This window comes from Chenopodium album, chromosome 11, assembly GCF_948465745.1.
Source record: "Chenopodium album chromosome 11, dcCheAlbu1.1, whole genome shotgun sequence".
In the NCBI taxonomy this organism is placed as follows: Eukaryota; Viridiplantae; Streptophyta; class Magnoliopsida; order Caryophyllales; family Amaranthaceae; genus Chenopodium; species Chenopodium album.
The window spans coordinates 49614226-49628343 of NC_137844.1; the positions used below are offsets into that span (position 1 = coordinate 49614226).

Below are 14118 nucleotides of genomic sequence, written 5' to 3' on the forward strand. Positions count from 1 at the left end.
TAGGTGTTTTTTTCGCGTTTTTTGTCTGTACCAAGCTAGGTACAGGCTGCTGTACCTTAAAATTTTCATCATAAAGTGGAAAAATTGTAAATAAATCAATAATTTTGCCTAGTCAGCATGAGATATTTATAAATAAATGAACAACTATGAAGTCCATTTTTTAAAAATGTTGCTGTTTATTTACAATTTTACCATTTATAAAGAAGATAAAATTATATTTTATCATTGGTTGATTAGCGATACCAGGCCCGACCCTTAACATGTGCGGCCTGCGCAACCGCTAAGGGCCCAATAGTGCTAGGGGCCTCAAATCCATAAATAAATAGAATTTGTTGTAAGGAATATATTATATGAAGTAAAAGTTATGTGGCTTTGGTAAATGTGTAGATTTTAGTTTAGGAAGGTGCATGGTTCAATTCCCATGGGATTACTTTAATTATTTTTTTTTTCCAAGGGTTTAAATACCCATCTATTATTAAAGGGGTGCTCTATTTTTCATTTTTAGCCTTAAGGTTTAGACACTCCCTCTTTTTTCAAATATCTATTTTTCATTATTGATCTTTTTTAAATATGTTTATTCCTATATTTTGGAAGATTGTAATTTGTAACAATGTTTTAATAGTTTTATCCCTTTTCAACATATTTTGCTTGAATAATAATTTAATACATCTATTTCTTTATTCTAAACCTCTGTGAAAATCAAAGCGGGACACTTATTAGAAAGCACGAGATTATTATACATTTCATTAAAAAAAAGGGACCTAATTTTATCTCACTTGCACAGGGCCTCAATAATAGTTGGGACGGCCCTGAGCGATACTATAGATTTGGTACCTTTGTACCAACTCTACAATGTTTCCTATTCTTGTTTTTAACATAGTAGTAGTTCCCAATCTTCCCATAAAACTTGACAAGAAGCACTTGCATAGAAATATTATTTCAAAAAAAAAATAAAAAAAAATAAAATCACTTGCATAGAAGTAGTATCCCAATGTGCATGGTGGTATGGAAAAAGAGTTGTGAACTAGTTCCACTAAACTAAAATTCGTTAAACCTAGACTAGCTCCACTTAATACAAATGGAAAGCAACTACTTACAAAGTTGTAATATATACCCCATTAATAGTATTAAACTCTTCTCCTTACTAAAAACAGAACAAATTACCTGTCTTTAATCCTTTCCTTCACACGATTCTTTCCCACGACTTCACGGCAAAACCCCCCACCCAAGGTCGTCGTCCCAATTTTCACACCACCACCACTGCCCAATCCGTCGCAATTTCTCTCTCCTCTTGACGGAAGACAAACAGAGTGACAGAGGAGAGAAAAAGTGACAGAGGGTTCCATTGAAGAAATAAGATCATGCTCGCTCTTTTCGCATGGCTGATTTCCTTCTTTGTCGTCATCGCCCTTCTTGTCGTCGTTGTTTACCAGGTTCTCTTTTTTCTCTCTCCTCTAATTCAATTTGAGTTTCGTAAACCCTTTTTGATTTTGGGAATTGCGTTTCTATTTTGTTTTTATTTTTTTGATTAATTTGATTTTATTTAATTATTGTGATTCTTTGTTTATTAATGGCAATATTTTTTGGGAGTATAAGGTTTAGATTTTGAGAATTTTAAGATATTGGTTGGATTTGCGTTATCTGATTTTTATTCTTTGTTAGAAACAATAATAAAAATGGTTCCTTTCAAGTTTTTGGGGTTAGAATTAGAATTCTAAATTGGGAACCGTTGTATTTAGGGTGTAGATAAGTGTGGGAATGCATACATTTTCATGGGCTCTAATTGAATTAAAACACTGTAGAATAGCTATGGATTTTGGTTGCAGGGAAAAGAAAGGTGATATGGATTGAGGCAACCAAAGTTGGAAATGGTTGGGATAGTGGAAGATTGATGAATCGTGTATTCATGTTATATTTGGGAATTTGGAATAATGTTTTGGTTTTATAAACTATGGAAGTCTTGACGATTATTGAGGAACTTGAGTTGACTTGGTAGTGCTAGTTTCTTCTGTATATTTGGGTATATCCTCATCGGAAATGCTTTATGTTGAGACTATGGTTTGATTGAGCTATATTGGAAGGAGTATCTTTGTTTAATGGAGCGGACAGTTTAGCGACTTTGCCGTGTTGTTTTCCTTAGCTTAACGGTGTGTTTGGATTAAAGGAAATGGAGGGAAAAGAAGGGAAGAGAAATGGAGAGATGTGATATCTTTCATTTGGATAACAAATGAAGAAGGAAGGGAATTGAAGGGGAGAGAAATGAAGGGATTAAATTGTAGGAAAATGATCCCTCCAAGAATGGAGAGATTTGGAAGGAAAACTCACCATTCTTAACTCCCCTCCTCTTCTCCTCCCTCCCCTTCCTTTCCTTCCTCTTTCTTTATCCAAACACACTGTAAGGCTTGGTCATTTAGGGTTTGTGATGAGGAATTTTGATGTTTCTTGAGTATGATTGGAGAAAGGGATTGGTTTGGATTAAATTGATTGATTTGATGGCAAATTAAAGTTACTTGTTGACCGAAGTTACTTATTGTGTACAAAGAAGTATAGAGATTGGTATATTGTTTGGTGGATTCTGAGTTGGTTCTGTAAGTAGATGGGTTTTTGAGATACTTGTTAGTAAAAGCGTTAAAAGATTATGATTTCGGTGGTGGGAGAGGGAGGTACTTTTGGTCTGTACCTAGAAAAAGCATTGTATTTCCGAGGCACAAATCCATAACAATTTGCTCATATGTGAAAACCGCAAAGTTTGCTGGAGGGAGAACTTTTGTTGCAATAACTGAAGCTTCTAAAAGAATCAGTGATAAACCTCAAAGGGCTGATATGTCTTGTACAGCAGGAGAGTTAATATCTGCTTTGTTTGAGTATAAATATCCTTATGGTTTTAACAAGGTTAAACTTATTGAAGCTGATATACAAACCTCACTTTGAAGAAACTTGCAATTGAACACGAGAGAGAGTTTCCATCTCCATGTGTTTCGAACGAAGTCATACCCCATCTTGAAGTAAACTTTGGTGAAGTGTTTGTCCATGGAAAGATATATGTTGACTTTGGAACAGTGTTTGAAGGCGCTGAGGCACAAGGTGTTAGGGGGCCATGCACCTTTTGTGGTCTAGGCAAGGTGATTTTGATGAGGCGCAGCTATAATGCGCACCAAGTCATAGTTTAAGGCGCACCAAGATTTTTGTCAGAAATTTTTGTTTATTATGTGCGTCTTACTTCAATGAGGCGCACCAAGGCACATAGAGGCGCGCCTTTGGCGCAGGAAACTCTGAAACGCCTTTGTGCGGCTTTAGCCTTTTTATACATTGCTTTGGAAGCAATCTCACTCTTTTGTGTCTCCTACATATTCTAGAAATATTTGGGTTGGAATTTTTCTCTGTTTAGGTGATTTGGAGGTTATACTGAAATATTTGGGTTGAAGTTTTTCCTCTGTCTAGGTGATTTGGAGGTTATACTGAAATTGTGATCTGTTATAATCTCTTTTAGTAGCTACAGAAGATTATCTACTACATATGGGAGGAAAGAAACAAAAGTAGATGCTGAGTGAGGATGTTGCATGATCATGTGCTTGTGAAGGAGCTTGTGTATTGTTTTCATATCACAGGAGGTAGTGCAAGTAAGTTGTCTGTTAAGAAGCTCATATAGGAACTTAGGAAGAGGACAACTTTAATGTCCTTATTTGTTTGAATTTTGTTTATCGGGTTGGAAATCTCTTAGCTAGTCAAAGGTCATAAGTGTATTGGTGGAAAGTAACAAAGGAAGATTCTGAGTGGTAATTGGGATAATGGTGTGCCGATTTAAACTTTTTTCATGTTAAAGTAAGGCATGGCCAGTATCTATTTGGAAGCTTTTACGGTCTTCCAGGGGCAGCTACAACTTTTTATTTTTGTACCTTTTCATGGTTTATGACATACCGTGTTTAAAGCTCTTCATATTTTTGATTTAAGAGTAAATGCAAAACCAAGATGCAATTTTCTTTGATTTAGCAAGGTCATGAGTTGAGTATTTTCCAGTGTAAGTATTGGTAGACCTGTTTGTTATAAGAACGTAAGCCAGAGTTGTAGGGTTAGTTATTGAAGAAGAAACTTGAAAATATAGCAAATATAGTCAGGTGCTTCAAATCATCTATGGAATTGTTGCCTTCTTGTAGGGGAGGAAGTATAGCTGTCTATGATAGTGTGAAGTGTAAATTAAAATCAATACTTCATATCTTAGGTTGTGGAAAAGATTGAAAAAAGTATGTAACTGTAAGAATATTGACGGTGGTTGCGCTTATAACTATGGTTGCAAGGATATCAATTGTGCAAGTTTCAGTCACTTATAGTTTCACGAATAGAAGCTTTTCTTGTCACTAATCCCTTTGAAGCATTCTGTGGATCAGCCTAATTATATCTTTTCCTCGTCTGTTTTCTCCTTCAAATGCTTGATACGTTGGCCAAAGATTGACTAATGCTATATTTTGACTTGCTTCTGTCTTTGTGTATAATTTTTTTTGTTTTTGTTTTTTCCTTTTTGGATTATTCCTATATATTTTTCATATTGGTTATTATTTTTAGAGAGAAGAAATCATTTGATGTTTCATTTGAATGTCTGAGGATTTTTTTTATATGTGTACACCTTCTAAATTTGAAATTCTTATCAAACAGTGGACACAGAATGTTTTACCTGTTTTTCAGCTGTACAGTCGTACAGATGAAATTGATAGCTGTATGCTGCTATGCTTTTCAGTAATGATGGTGACACTGTACAGTTCTAGTTTTGCAAGAATGTAGTCACTTTTCAACGTACGAAATATGTTAAAAGGTCTGTTCTTACTGCTCAGAAGTTTCTTGCAGCTTATGTGCTTGGCAGATCTCGAGTTTGATTACATCAACCCATATGACTCTGCAATTCGGATAAATCAAGTAGTTTTGCCAGAATATGTAATCCAAGCAGGACTTACCCTCCTTTTTCTTCTGACGGGTCATTGGATTATGGCACTTTTATGTGCCCCGTACCTCTACTACAATGTCAAAACGTAAGCTTCTTTGCTGCTTTTTTGTTTCTTTTTCTGTTTTAGGGGAGGAAGGGGGGATGCTCTTTGCAACTTTATGTTTCAATTGCATTTCACTATGGTTGTGTAGTATGAAGTTCTTGTAAATTTTGTGTAGCTTCATATAAATGAGTTGTAACCCTTGTAGGTCACAATTCTTATAATGTTAACATTCGAGTTGCTATCTTTCAAAAAATAATGGGACAACATGTCATAAATTGAGTTAACTTATTCTTTCGATCGATAATTTTGCCTTCTCTCCTTCGAGAATTCAACCTAGACTTGGGTTCTGTTATCCTCAGCTTATTTAACAATTTTCAGGAATTTTTGTTTTTTTGTTTTTTTTTTTTTTTGTTTTTTTGCTTTTTTGTTTTTTAAATCTCATTAAATATAAGTTGATTTAAGCAGAAGAAATAAGCCAAGTTAGATAGAAGTTCAGCAAAATAAATTCGTTACAGCATATGTAAGTTAATGCCTTGGTAGAGGTTTTTGTGGACAATTGGACAGTATCCTAAGGTTATGATTACTGAAAAGCTAAGGGGTTGCTCCGTAATGATTTTATTTCTTTTTCGTTTCTATTCATTAATAAAATTACGTTTGGTAAAGTGGAAAGTCTAAACCACTTTTAGTGGTCTTGTCAATGTGTAAAACAGACATCCACAGGCAGGTCCCATGCCAAAGCAAGATATAAAAATCCCTCTATCTATATTTGTTCTCCCATCCTCCACCCTTTTGAGATCAACTCCAATAAAATTTAGGATTAAACTACCATAGATTCCAGCTTTCTCCCATTCATACGTTTGCTCTTGTTTCTCAGTCTTCTATTACCACTGGCCAATTTTGTAACTACATCGCTAAAAAATGCTTTCAGTAGCAAATTGATGCAGCCCCCAAAACACTAATGCCCTTTAGTTTCTCTCATCCATGGTTTTGAATCTCGGATGTGGTCACAATTGCTATAACAGTCGTGGAATTACTTTTGCAGGCTATGCGGGAGGTATGTGGCTGTAACGGGCCATGGCCTGATATTCTAGTAGTTGTAAGCTCAAAAACCCTTACAATGTGATTGCTATGCAGTGAGATTATGCGGCCAAGAATTAATATCATTCTCTCACTTAGACACCGGCCTATTTTGGGTTCTCATTCTTTATACTAGATCCTTTTTATCTTTTGGACCTGCTACTGATGGATTTTCCGCCCATCACATCTTTCTCCTTCACCTCTGTCCCATAATGGGCAGCATTTTAAGACTCTAGGGAGTTCATTGCTTCTGAATTCCAAATCTGGGGTACAGCTATGTAAGCAAATTATAAAAAAATTTAAAAATCCATTAAGTTCACGAGAAAGGGAGAGCAATTGGTAATCTTTTGTTTAAGTCTGAAAGAAAAAGATGTTTGAATAGAAATATGCAAATTTTGTGCATATATATTTAATTTGGTATATATCATATTTGTATTCTAACAATAGAGACAAATAAAGCATTTCCAATGGTTGCTTTGTAGATTTGCTTGCAATTAAGTAAAAATATCAAGCAGGATCCTCACCATTGTAGGATAAAATATATTGTCTGCTTGGTAGGAGGTGTAGCTCAAATTAGTAGGTAGCTTAATATTTTATTTTAATTTTAATTCTATTTGAAGAAAAGCAAACTCCACTTAAGATGCGATAAATTGATATAATAATCTTACATTATATATTCGTCTATATTTGCATGGTACAATGTGTTGTAGCTTACCTTTGGATTACTTTATACTTGTAGTTTAAAAGTATAGTAATTTAAAAGTTTGATTTGGCTAGGCAAGTTACCTTAACTTGCCTTTGGTGTTGCGCTGCATGTTCATCATAAGATACTGAGAAAAATAAGATATACTAGTAGTTATTGTGGTGGTCTTTCTTAATAAAATTATTGGGTGATTCAGTAGTCCAATTTTTTAATTATTATTTTTTTTTTTTTTTTTTTTTTTTTTTTTTTTTTTTTTTTTTTTCTATCAAGGGTTTAAGCTTATCAATGAAAGGAGGTATTTTACGGTAAAAATGGTTGATTGGTACTAATACATAGGCCTAAAGTCCATGGCTTGTTTATGTAATTCTTATCTATTTATTTAAAAAATAAGATACTGTTAATAAAAAGGAGCTCTACATAGTGGGGTTGGGTTCTCTCTTTGGATTCCAACAATAGAAACATTTTTTGAATCAGTATATAATTTGTCTCACTTTTCTGTATTGTTTCATCTGGTAACATTTTTTTGAAGTATTGGTAGAAAACATAGAGGAGAGTGTTGAAATCAACATGAAGGAAAATAGAGAAAGGTGACAGTGAGAGAAAAGGCAATTTATAGTCGTTCATTACTTATATTGTTATATTCTGTGAGATGGTAGCTTGCTGCTGATAATAATGCCGGTTTGATTGACTAGAAGAATAAATCCTTAAGGCTTAAGCCAATGACTAAATTCTTAAGCAATTTAGGTGTTGTTTGCTATCTTGTTATATGTTTCTCGGACTCTCTGTTTCATCTCTAGCACATATTTTAGATCCTCTACATTCTGGTATGGGTATGGACACTTTACGCTTCTTTTTGGGCCTGTGTCATGGAAATTTTTTGTAAAATTGGTCTAGTGCCTGAGTTGAGCTACATAATCTGTGCTTATTTGTAGTAAAACGTATTTGGCTAGATAAAAAATCTCATTATGGGATCAACCATAGCTTATTAAACCTATCTCCTATCCAGTGATCATGGCTTGCAATATACATTACTATCAATCGTATCATTGTTAAGTGTGATTCGTAACCACAGTGCTGTTGGGTTTGAGAAGTGTGGAGAATGGTTCAAGGAGGCTAAGGGGGTGCATAGATTAGGAGTTTAAGCTATGGGCTATTGCTTGGTGTTAAGAAATGGTGGATGACAAAGGGCTGACTTCAAATGACCATATTTCAAGATCTAAAAGTGATATTGAGATGATTCAAGTTGGAGGTGATAGCTCGTCTCAAGAGCTTTCCAACGACTGGTCATAAGCTTAATTTGACCAATAAACGAGAAGATATGGCTGTTTTACAAGAAGCTGTCTAGCAGAAGAATACAGAGCGGCCGCTCCTCTCTGGTGGAGCGCCCGCTCTTTCGAGGCTCGTTTTGGCTATTTTCTTCCTTTGGAGCGGCCACTCCACTGGGTTTCTCGGGGCTATGTTTTATCGCGCTTGAGCCTCGGTTTTACGGTCTTGATTTCTCCTTTGTTAGTAACTTATATTCTTAGCCCTTGGATTATTTGCCTCGTATTTTTAGTACTATATAAACTCATAATTTGTAAGAGAGTAATAGGATGAAGGGAAAGATGTAGAGAGAGAGAGCCTCATGTAAAACCCAAACACTTAGGGTTTGAGTGTTTGAGAGGGTGAGCTTGGGGTGGGAGCTTTAATGGTGATTGAAGCTTGTAAACTACATTATTCTTCATCAAATTGTTACTTTATTGTGGATTTGTGGGTTTTTCTCCCGGTTCTCGGGTTTTCCACGGTAAATTCTCCTTGTCTCGTTTATTACTTGTTTTTCCCGTCTTCGTTGTTGTTAATTGTCGTTAATCGCAAATTTAGCTAGCACATTCGGTTAATCCCTTTCAAGTGCTGAATATATAATCTTGTGCTTCCACAAATACAAGCTCGATTTTAAGTTCATCTCATTGCTCTCCATTGTTTAGGTACATGGACAAGAAGCACCTGGTAGATGTGACCGAAATCTTCAATTTGCTAAATTGGGAAAAGAAGAAGCGTCTTATCAAACTTGGATATCTTTTGCTTATCCTGTTCCTCTCATTATTTTGGTAATGACCTTTGCTCCAGCTTTTGAAATCATGAATGATCATTAATTGTCAGCAAGTATTTTTTTTTGGTAATCTAGTAATACCAATAACTAATGAAGCATATTCATTGTCCAATATTTCAGGATGATTTGGACTACGTTGGAAGATGATGAAGAACTTTATTAGGTCACAATTATTTTACTGCTGTCCCTTTCTAAGTCTTGCAACATCAAGACTGAACTTGCGGCTTCTTCAGGGACCGGGTTTTCCTGCAACTGCTAGTGCTTGAGGTGTTCTGGATTTGGCTGCAAGTTCATTAGGCACTCACTTCATTATTGATAATGTAATTGGAAATATGTCAAAATGATAGATATTCCATTTTTTTTTCTTTTGAAATTAGACGTTCATATAGATTAATCCTAGATTATGAAGCTTTTTTTTTCCTTCATTTTCTTTTGTGTATTATTTGGTTTCTCTTGAGCTTCTGCTCCTTATTCAAAATTCTATTGTGGTAAATTATTTACTTTACTCGTTTGAGCATTTTGTTGCACCATTATGTCTGGCTATTCTCCATTTTTATGCTTCATTGTCTTAGGCCTTCTTTTTGATCAGCTTATTTCCACTTATATTAGGAATTATACGTCTAGATAAGGGTTATGTAATAAGTTCAAGAAAATAATATTGTTGCATTTTTTTTAGAGATTTAAAAGAAAAATTGTCATTTAATTTTTTAAATGGAAACCTAATATACTATATATAAATTTATCTTTAAACACACTAGTGATCAAATAGAGTGTGGAGAGAGGACAAGAAATTTATAAATGTTGCTCTTCGTGTATAATTAAGAGCTTTGACCATACTGTTTTCATCAATCAATAAGATAGTTATGGGAAAATTTGTTGAATTCGTCTCACATATTTTAATAATAATCAAATTAATATATTTTTCAAGCATATGAAAATGAAGATATATACGTACGTTTTATGACGTGTGTTAGTACTAAAAAGTCCAATTAAGTCAAAATTATAGGAACATGTTTTGCATTATTTGGGCTACTAGTATGAAGCATTGAAGCCCAACATTAAAATGAAATCCTGAATATCTTCACATTTTTATGCTCTCTCATTTTGTTTATTTTCTCTCTCCACCAAAATCTGTTCTTCAATGGCAGTATCTCTTCAATCCACTGGTTCTACGTCCTGCCTCCATGCTAGAGCTTCCGTCTCTCCTCATCCTCTCAGGTCCCTCCTCTTTTTCTCACTCTTATTTTTTCAATTTTTGTTTCAATTTGATTAATTTATTTACTGAAACTCTTCAATTTTCGCAATTATAGTTGCGCAACCAGAGTTTTTGTTGGATTAAAGCCCCAATCTTCAAGTAATTCCTCCAAATTTCAGCTTCTTTATTGTAATTTTTATCAATGAATTTAATTTCTGTGAAATTCTTTTTTGTTTGTAATCGATGAATTGATGTGTTAATTTGTATTTCAGGTCTTTTTGGAAGTGCCAGACCTAATTTGACGGTTGATTTCTATGACAAAGTAAACAAGAGTCTACACTACACGTAATTTTCCCTTTTCTTTTTTGCTTTTTTCTCCTAAATTTAGCAAATTAATTTATTCACCTATTTTGCAAATTTGATGTACTCAATTGGAAAGATTGCGTAAATTTATTCAATCGATGTGATTGCTAATTTATGCTTGTGGGATAGTAATGACGTTACAAATGCAATTGTTGGAGTACAATAGATTGGATTGTTTTGAATTGTTCATCAATGAGGATCACAATATGATGTTTTGAAGGCAATTCGCTTCTGATTGATGTGTACAATTAAATGCGCTGTTGCAATTTCCAGCGCGCGTGTCAATATGCTAGGGACTTTTGGGTGTTCTTTTCAACATCCAAAAGTTTGGATTACTTGATATGGTATATGTGTAATACTCACTCCGCCCCTTAATATAACTTCATTTGTTCAATGTAGCTTATTTAGAAGAGGTGTTTAAAAAAGAAGATAGTGGGTTTGGTTGATTAAAGGTGGATAAAATAAGAAGAAATTGGGGTTTGGTTGATCAAAGGTGGATAAAATAGACAAATAGAGTGAAATGAGACTTTTAAATGGGGGCAAGATCGTGTGGTGAAATGAGACTTATATTAGGGACATGTTCTTATAGTGGACAAGCTCTTGTAGTGAAATGAGACTTTTTATTAAGGGGCAAGATCTTGTAGTGAAATGAGACTTTTAGATAGAGGCAAGACCTTGTTATCGAAATACTTATCTCCGTTTTTTATTATTAGTTGACACGTATTCCTTTTTAGGAAGTTTTTTTTTAGTTTACACGTTTCCTTTTTGGATAAGTTTTATACCTTGCTTTTTAAGTGTACCCCACTTGCTTTATCATTCTCTTTCGCTCTCTCTTCTCTCTTTAATATGTGTGCCTAAATTGAACGTGTCGACTAAATAGAAACGGAGTAAGTATGAATTTTATTTAGGGACAGAGAAACATGCACTTGTTATCATAAATGAATTAAAAGTATTGCAAAAGTTTATTGTTTGCTCATCTACCATGATATTTAGATTAAATCCATGTTATCTTAGTTTTATCATTATAGTGAATATACTAATAATCTCATGAAGGTTAATGTGTTAATATCCTCATGTTTAGCTTAAGGGATTGGCTTGTGTCCCCAATACGGCAATAAATAGCCTTTAAAATCATTTTGATTTGCTTTGTTTATAGGGTTAGAGTCATGAGAAATATTTATTCTCTTTGTTTCAGATGTAATACTAAGCCAACACGAGGAAGGGTCAATATGATGCCTATTGGAACGCCCAGAGTACCTTACAGAACCCCTGGCGAGGGAAGTTGGCAATGGGTGGATCTATGGAATGCCCTTGTAAGTCTTTAGAACTTCACTTTTTTCCTACAACTAAAGGGTTTCTGTTGTGCTAAAGAGGTTAGGAAAGATGATTTGTGCTACGTAATTTTGTGGTTCTCATATTTTATCATTTCAGAAGAGTCTTGTTACTTAGAAGGTCTGATATTTCTTGGTTATTTTGGTATATCTTTCATCATTTGTGTTGATAGAGTTTGCATCACCGACCATGCAATGTTAAGACTTTTGCAACGTTTTTTAGGAGGTGAATTAAAAATGCGATAGTGGGGTTTGATTGATTAAAATAGAATTAGAAAAGAAGATAGTGGGGTGAAATGGGACTTTTATTTGGGACAGAGAGAGTACATTTTTCCATCATGAAACTCATAAATCTCATATGTATATCTGAGAATTGTATATAATCTTTCCAGTTTTCTGTTATTACCTGTATCCTTTTATTCTCAGTACCGTGAGCGTGTCATCTTCATTGGGCAACATATAGATGAAGAATTCAGCAACCAAATACTGGCAACCATGTTGTATCTCGACAGTATTGATGATGGCAAGAGACTTTATATGTACATCAATGGTCCTGGCGGGGATGTGAGTTTTTCCTTGCCAAATACATGGAACTGGTTGCTTGAATAAAATGTTGTTTGGTTTGACTTCTCACTCATTTTGAGTTCTCGTGTGTGTATTACATGTTGCAGCTAACACCTAGCTTGGCAATCTATGATACAATTGCGAGCTTAAAAAGTCCTATTGGCACGCATTGTGTTGGTTATGCCTATAATCTTGCAGGATTTCTCCTAACAGCTGGAGAGAAGGTAATAATTTTCTGATTCTCCTGTTTAGATAATAGTACCCTATTTTCTTTGTCATAATGTAATAACATCTAATGTAATGGTTATGAATCAATAGGGGTTCATTTTTTTTCCTTCATCAGAAATCAGAATATATCTATGGTCAAGCATTGTATTATAAATTTTTTCCCAACTCAGAAGATTCATGATTTGTAAGAACTAATTTTGCAGCTGTTCTGAAGACCTCACAAAATCTCAGAAGCCCTTGCATTCCTATTTCTATGTGATATACTCATTCAGTTTTGCTACTCAAACATGATCTAGTGACTTTTAAGTAATTATCTTTAAAATTGATTCAGGGCCAACGTTTTGCAATGCCTCTTTCAAGAATTGCACTGCAATCTCCTGCTGGGACTGCTCGTGGCCAGGTATACCTGTATCTTACATTTTGTACACACTGTTCTTTCCCAGGGTCAGGTGGTATATTAGAATGACAGTTTCTGTACCCTTTTGCTGCAAGTTACATTTGTCGTTTTGCAGGCTGATGACATCCGTAATGAAGCTGATGAACTTCTTCGGGTCAGAGATTATCTCTACAGTGAGTTGGCTAAAAACACAGGTCAACCAGTAGAGAAGGTACACCAATTTCTTCTTGTTTTACCTTTAATACAGATGATAATTTACAGACAACAACAGTGACCGATACATCCTGCTGTATGATTTCTGTTATCTTTCTGAATTAAGGTGTTGCTTGCCCTGTGCAGGTTCACCAAGATCTAAGTCGGGTTAAGCGTTTTAATGCTCAGGAGGCTCTTGAATATGGACTCATTGACCGTATAGTGCGGCCGCCTCGGATTAAGGCTGATTCACCCCGTAAAGATTCAACAGCAGGTCTTGGGTAGTGCGGCTATTGTTGAGCAATGTAGTTAACCCTGTTGCATATTTTGATTTGTCTTACTACCGAATTTTGTGGATGATGTTTAGTTGATAAAGTATTTGAATTATATCACGTAATTCCAAAGGTTGATATGTGGATTATACATTCTTTTCTTCCTCCTCCATGCATGATTATTAATCAACTGATTAGGACTTGGACATGGGTTTGAAGTAACTGGCTAGTTGTCCTGCCGAACCCTCATTAGAGGCCTCATCTAACATGGTCTATGCCTCTTCGATTCATAGAAACCTCCACTCCCCCAGCCCCCTCAGATCAGCCGTGTTTAGTTTCACAGGGGTTAGGTGACTGAGAATCCATGCTCCATCAACGAGTCAACTCTTAGCATATCCTTGGCTTGATCTTGAAATAAAAGCTAAGGTAAAGGTACGACATTATCCAAATCATCGTTTTTCTATCTTATAGAAAGTACAAGAAAACTCTTATGAATAATGTGCTTTTAATTCTACCCTTTAAAATGGTTATTTACACAATTATCCTCAATTACTCTTATGAATAGTATGTTATTAATTTTATCCTTAACAATATTTAGTTACACATTTACTTGCAATAACTACTTTTAATTTTAAAAAAAAAAAAAATTGTGTTCAAGCAATTGATACTCCAAAGCGGCAAAGCATTACAAGATCAGATGACAATGTTTAGTGTTCTAAATTTTGCAG

The 14118-nt window shown here is 34.8% G+C and overlaps 2 protein-coding genes across 2 annotated transcripts; both read left to right on the forward strand.

Moving 5' to 3' along the window:
* Positions 1-1135: 1135 nt before the first annotated feature.
* Positions 1136-9353, forward strand: LOC145569050 (protein cornichon homolog 4-like). The gene is made up of 4 exons (XM_081628426.1): positions 1136-1433; positions 4840-5021; positions 8724-8846; positions 8969-9353. Exons 1-4 carry the CDS (start codon positions 1362-1364, stop codon positions 9009-9011), a joined length of 420 nt encoding a protein of 139 aa, XP_081484552.1. The 5' UTR covers positions 1136-1361; the 3' UTR covers positions 9012-9353.
* A 553-nt stretch (positions 9354-9906) lies between these two features.
* LOC145569051 (ATP-dependent Clp protease proteolytic subunit-related protein 2, chloroplastic-like) lies at positions 9907-13541 on the forward strand. Its single transcript, XM_081628428.1, has 9 exons — positions 9907-10066; positions 10159-10202; positions 10316-10388; positions 11602-11719; positions 12164-12301; positions 12409-12525; positions 12861-12929; positions 13042-13137; positions 13266-13541. The coding sequence occupies exons 1-9, from the start codon at positions 9990-9992 to the stop codon at positions 13401-13403; spliced, it is 870 nt and encodes a 289-aa protein (XP_081484554.1). The 5' UTR covers positions 9907-9989; the 3' UTR covers positions 13404-13541.
* Positions 13542-14118: the final 577 nt, after the last annotated feature.

Bases quoted from the DNA above. Each gene is read 5' to 3' on its own strand.
- LOC145569051 (XM_081628428.1), top strand. From the start codon at position 9,990: ATGGCAGTATCTCTTCAATCCACTGGTTCTACGTCCTGCCTCCATGCT. The intron at 10,067-10,158 runs GTCCCTCCTCTT...TCGCAATTATAG, and splicing joins GTCTCTCCTCATCCTCTCAG to TTGCGCAACCAGAGTTTTTG. The intron at 12,526-12,860 runs GTAATAATTTTC...AAATTGATTCAG, and splicing joins TCCTAACAGCTGGAGAGAAG to GGCCAACGTTTTGCAATGCC.
- LOC145569050 (XM_081628426.1), top strand. From the start codon at position 1,362: ATGCTCGCTCTTTTCGCATGGCTGATTTCCTTCTTTGTCGTCATCGCC. The intron at 5,022-8,723 runs GTAAGCTTCTTT...TCCATTGTTTAG, and splicing joins CTCTACTACAATGTCAAAAC to GTACATGGACAAGAAGCACC. The intron at 8,847-8,968 runs GTAATGACCTTT...CCAATATTTCAG, and splicing joins CTGTTCCTCTCATTATTTTG to GATGATTTGGACTACGTTGG.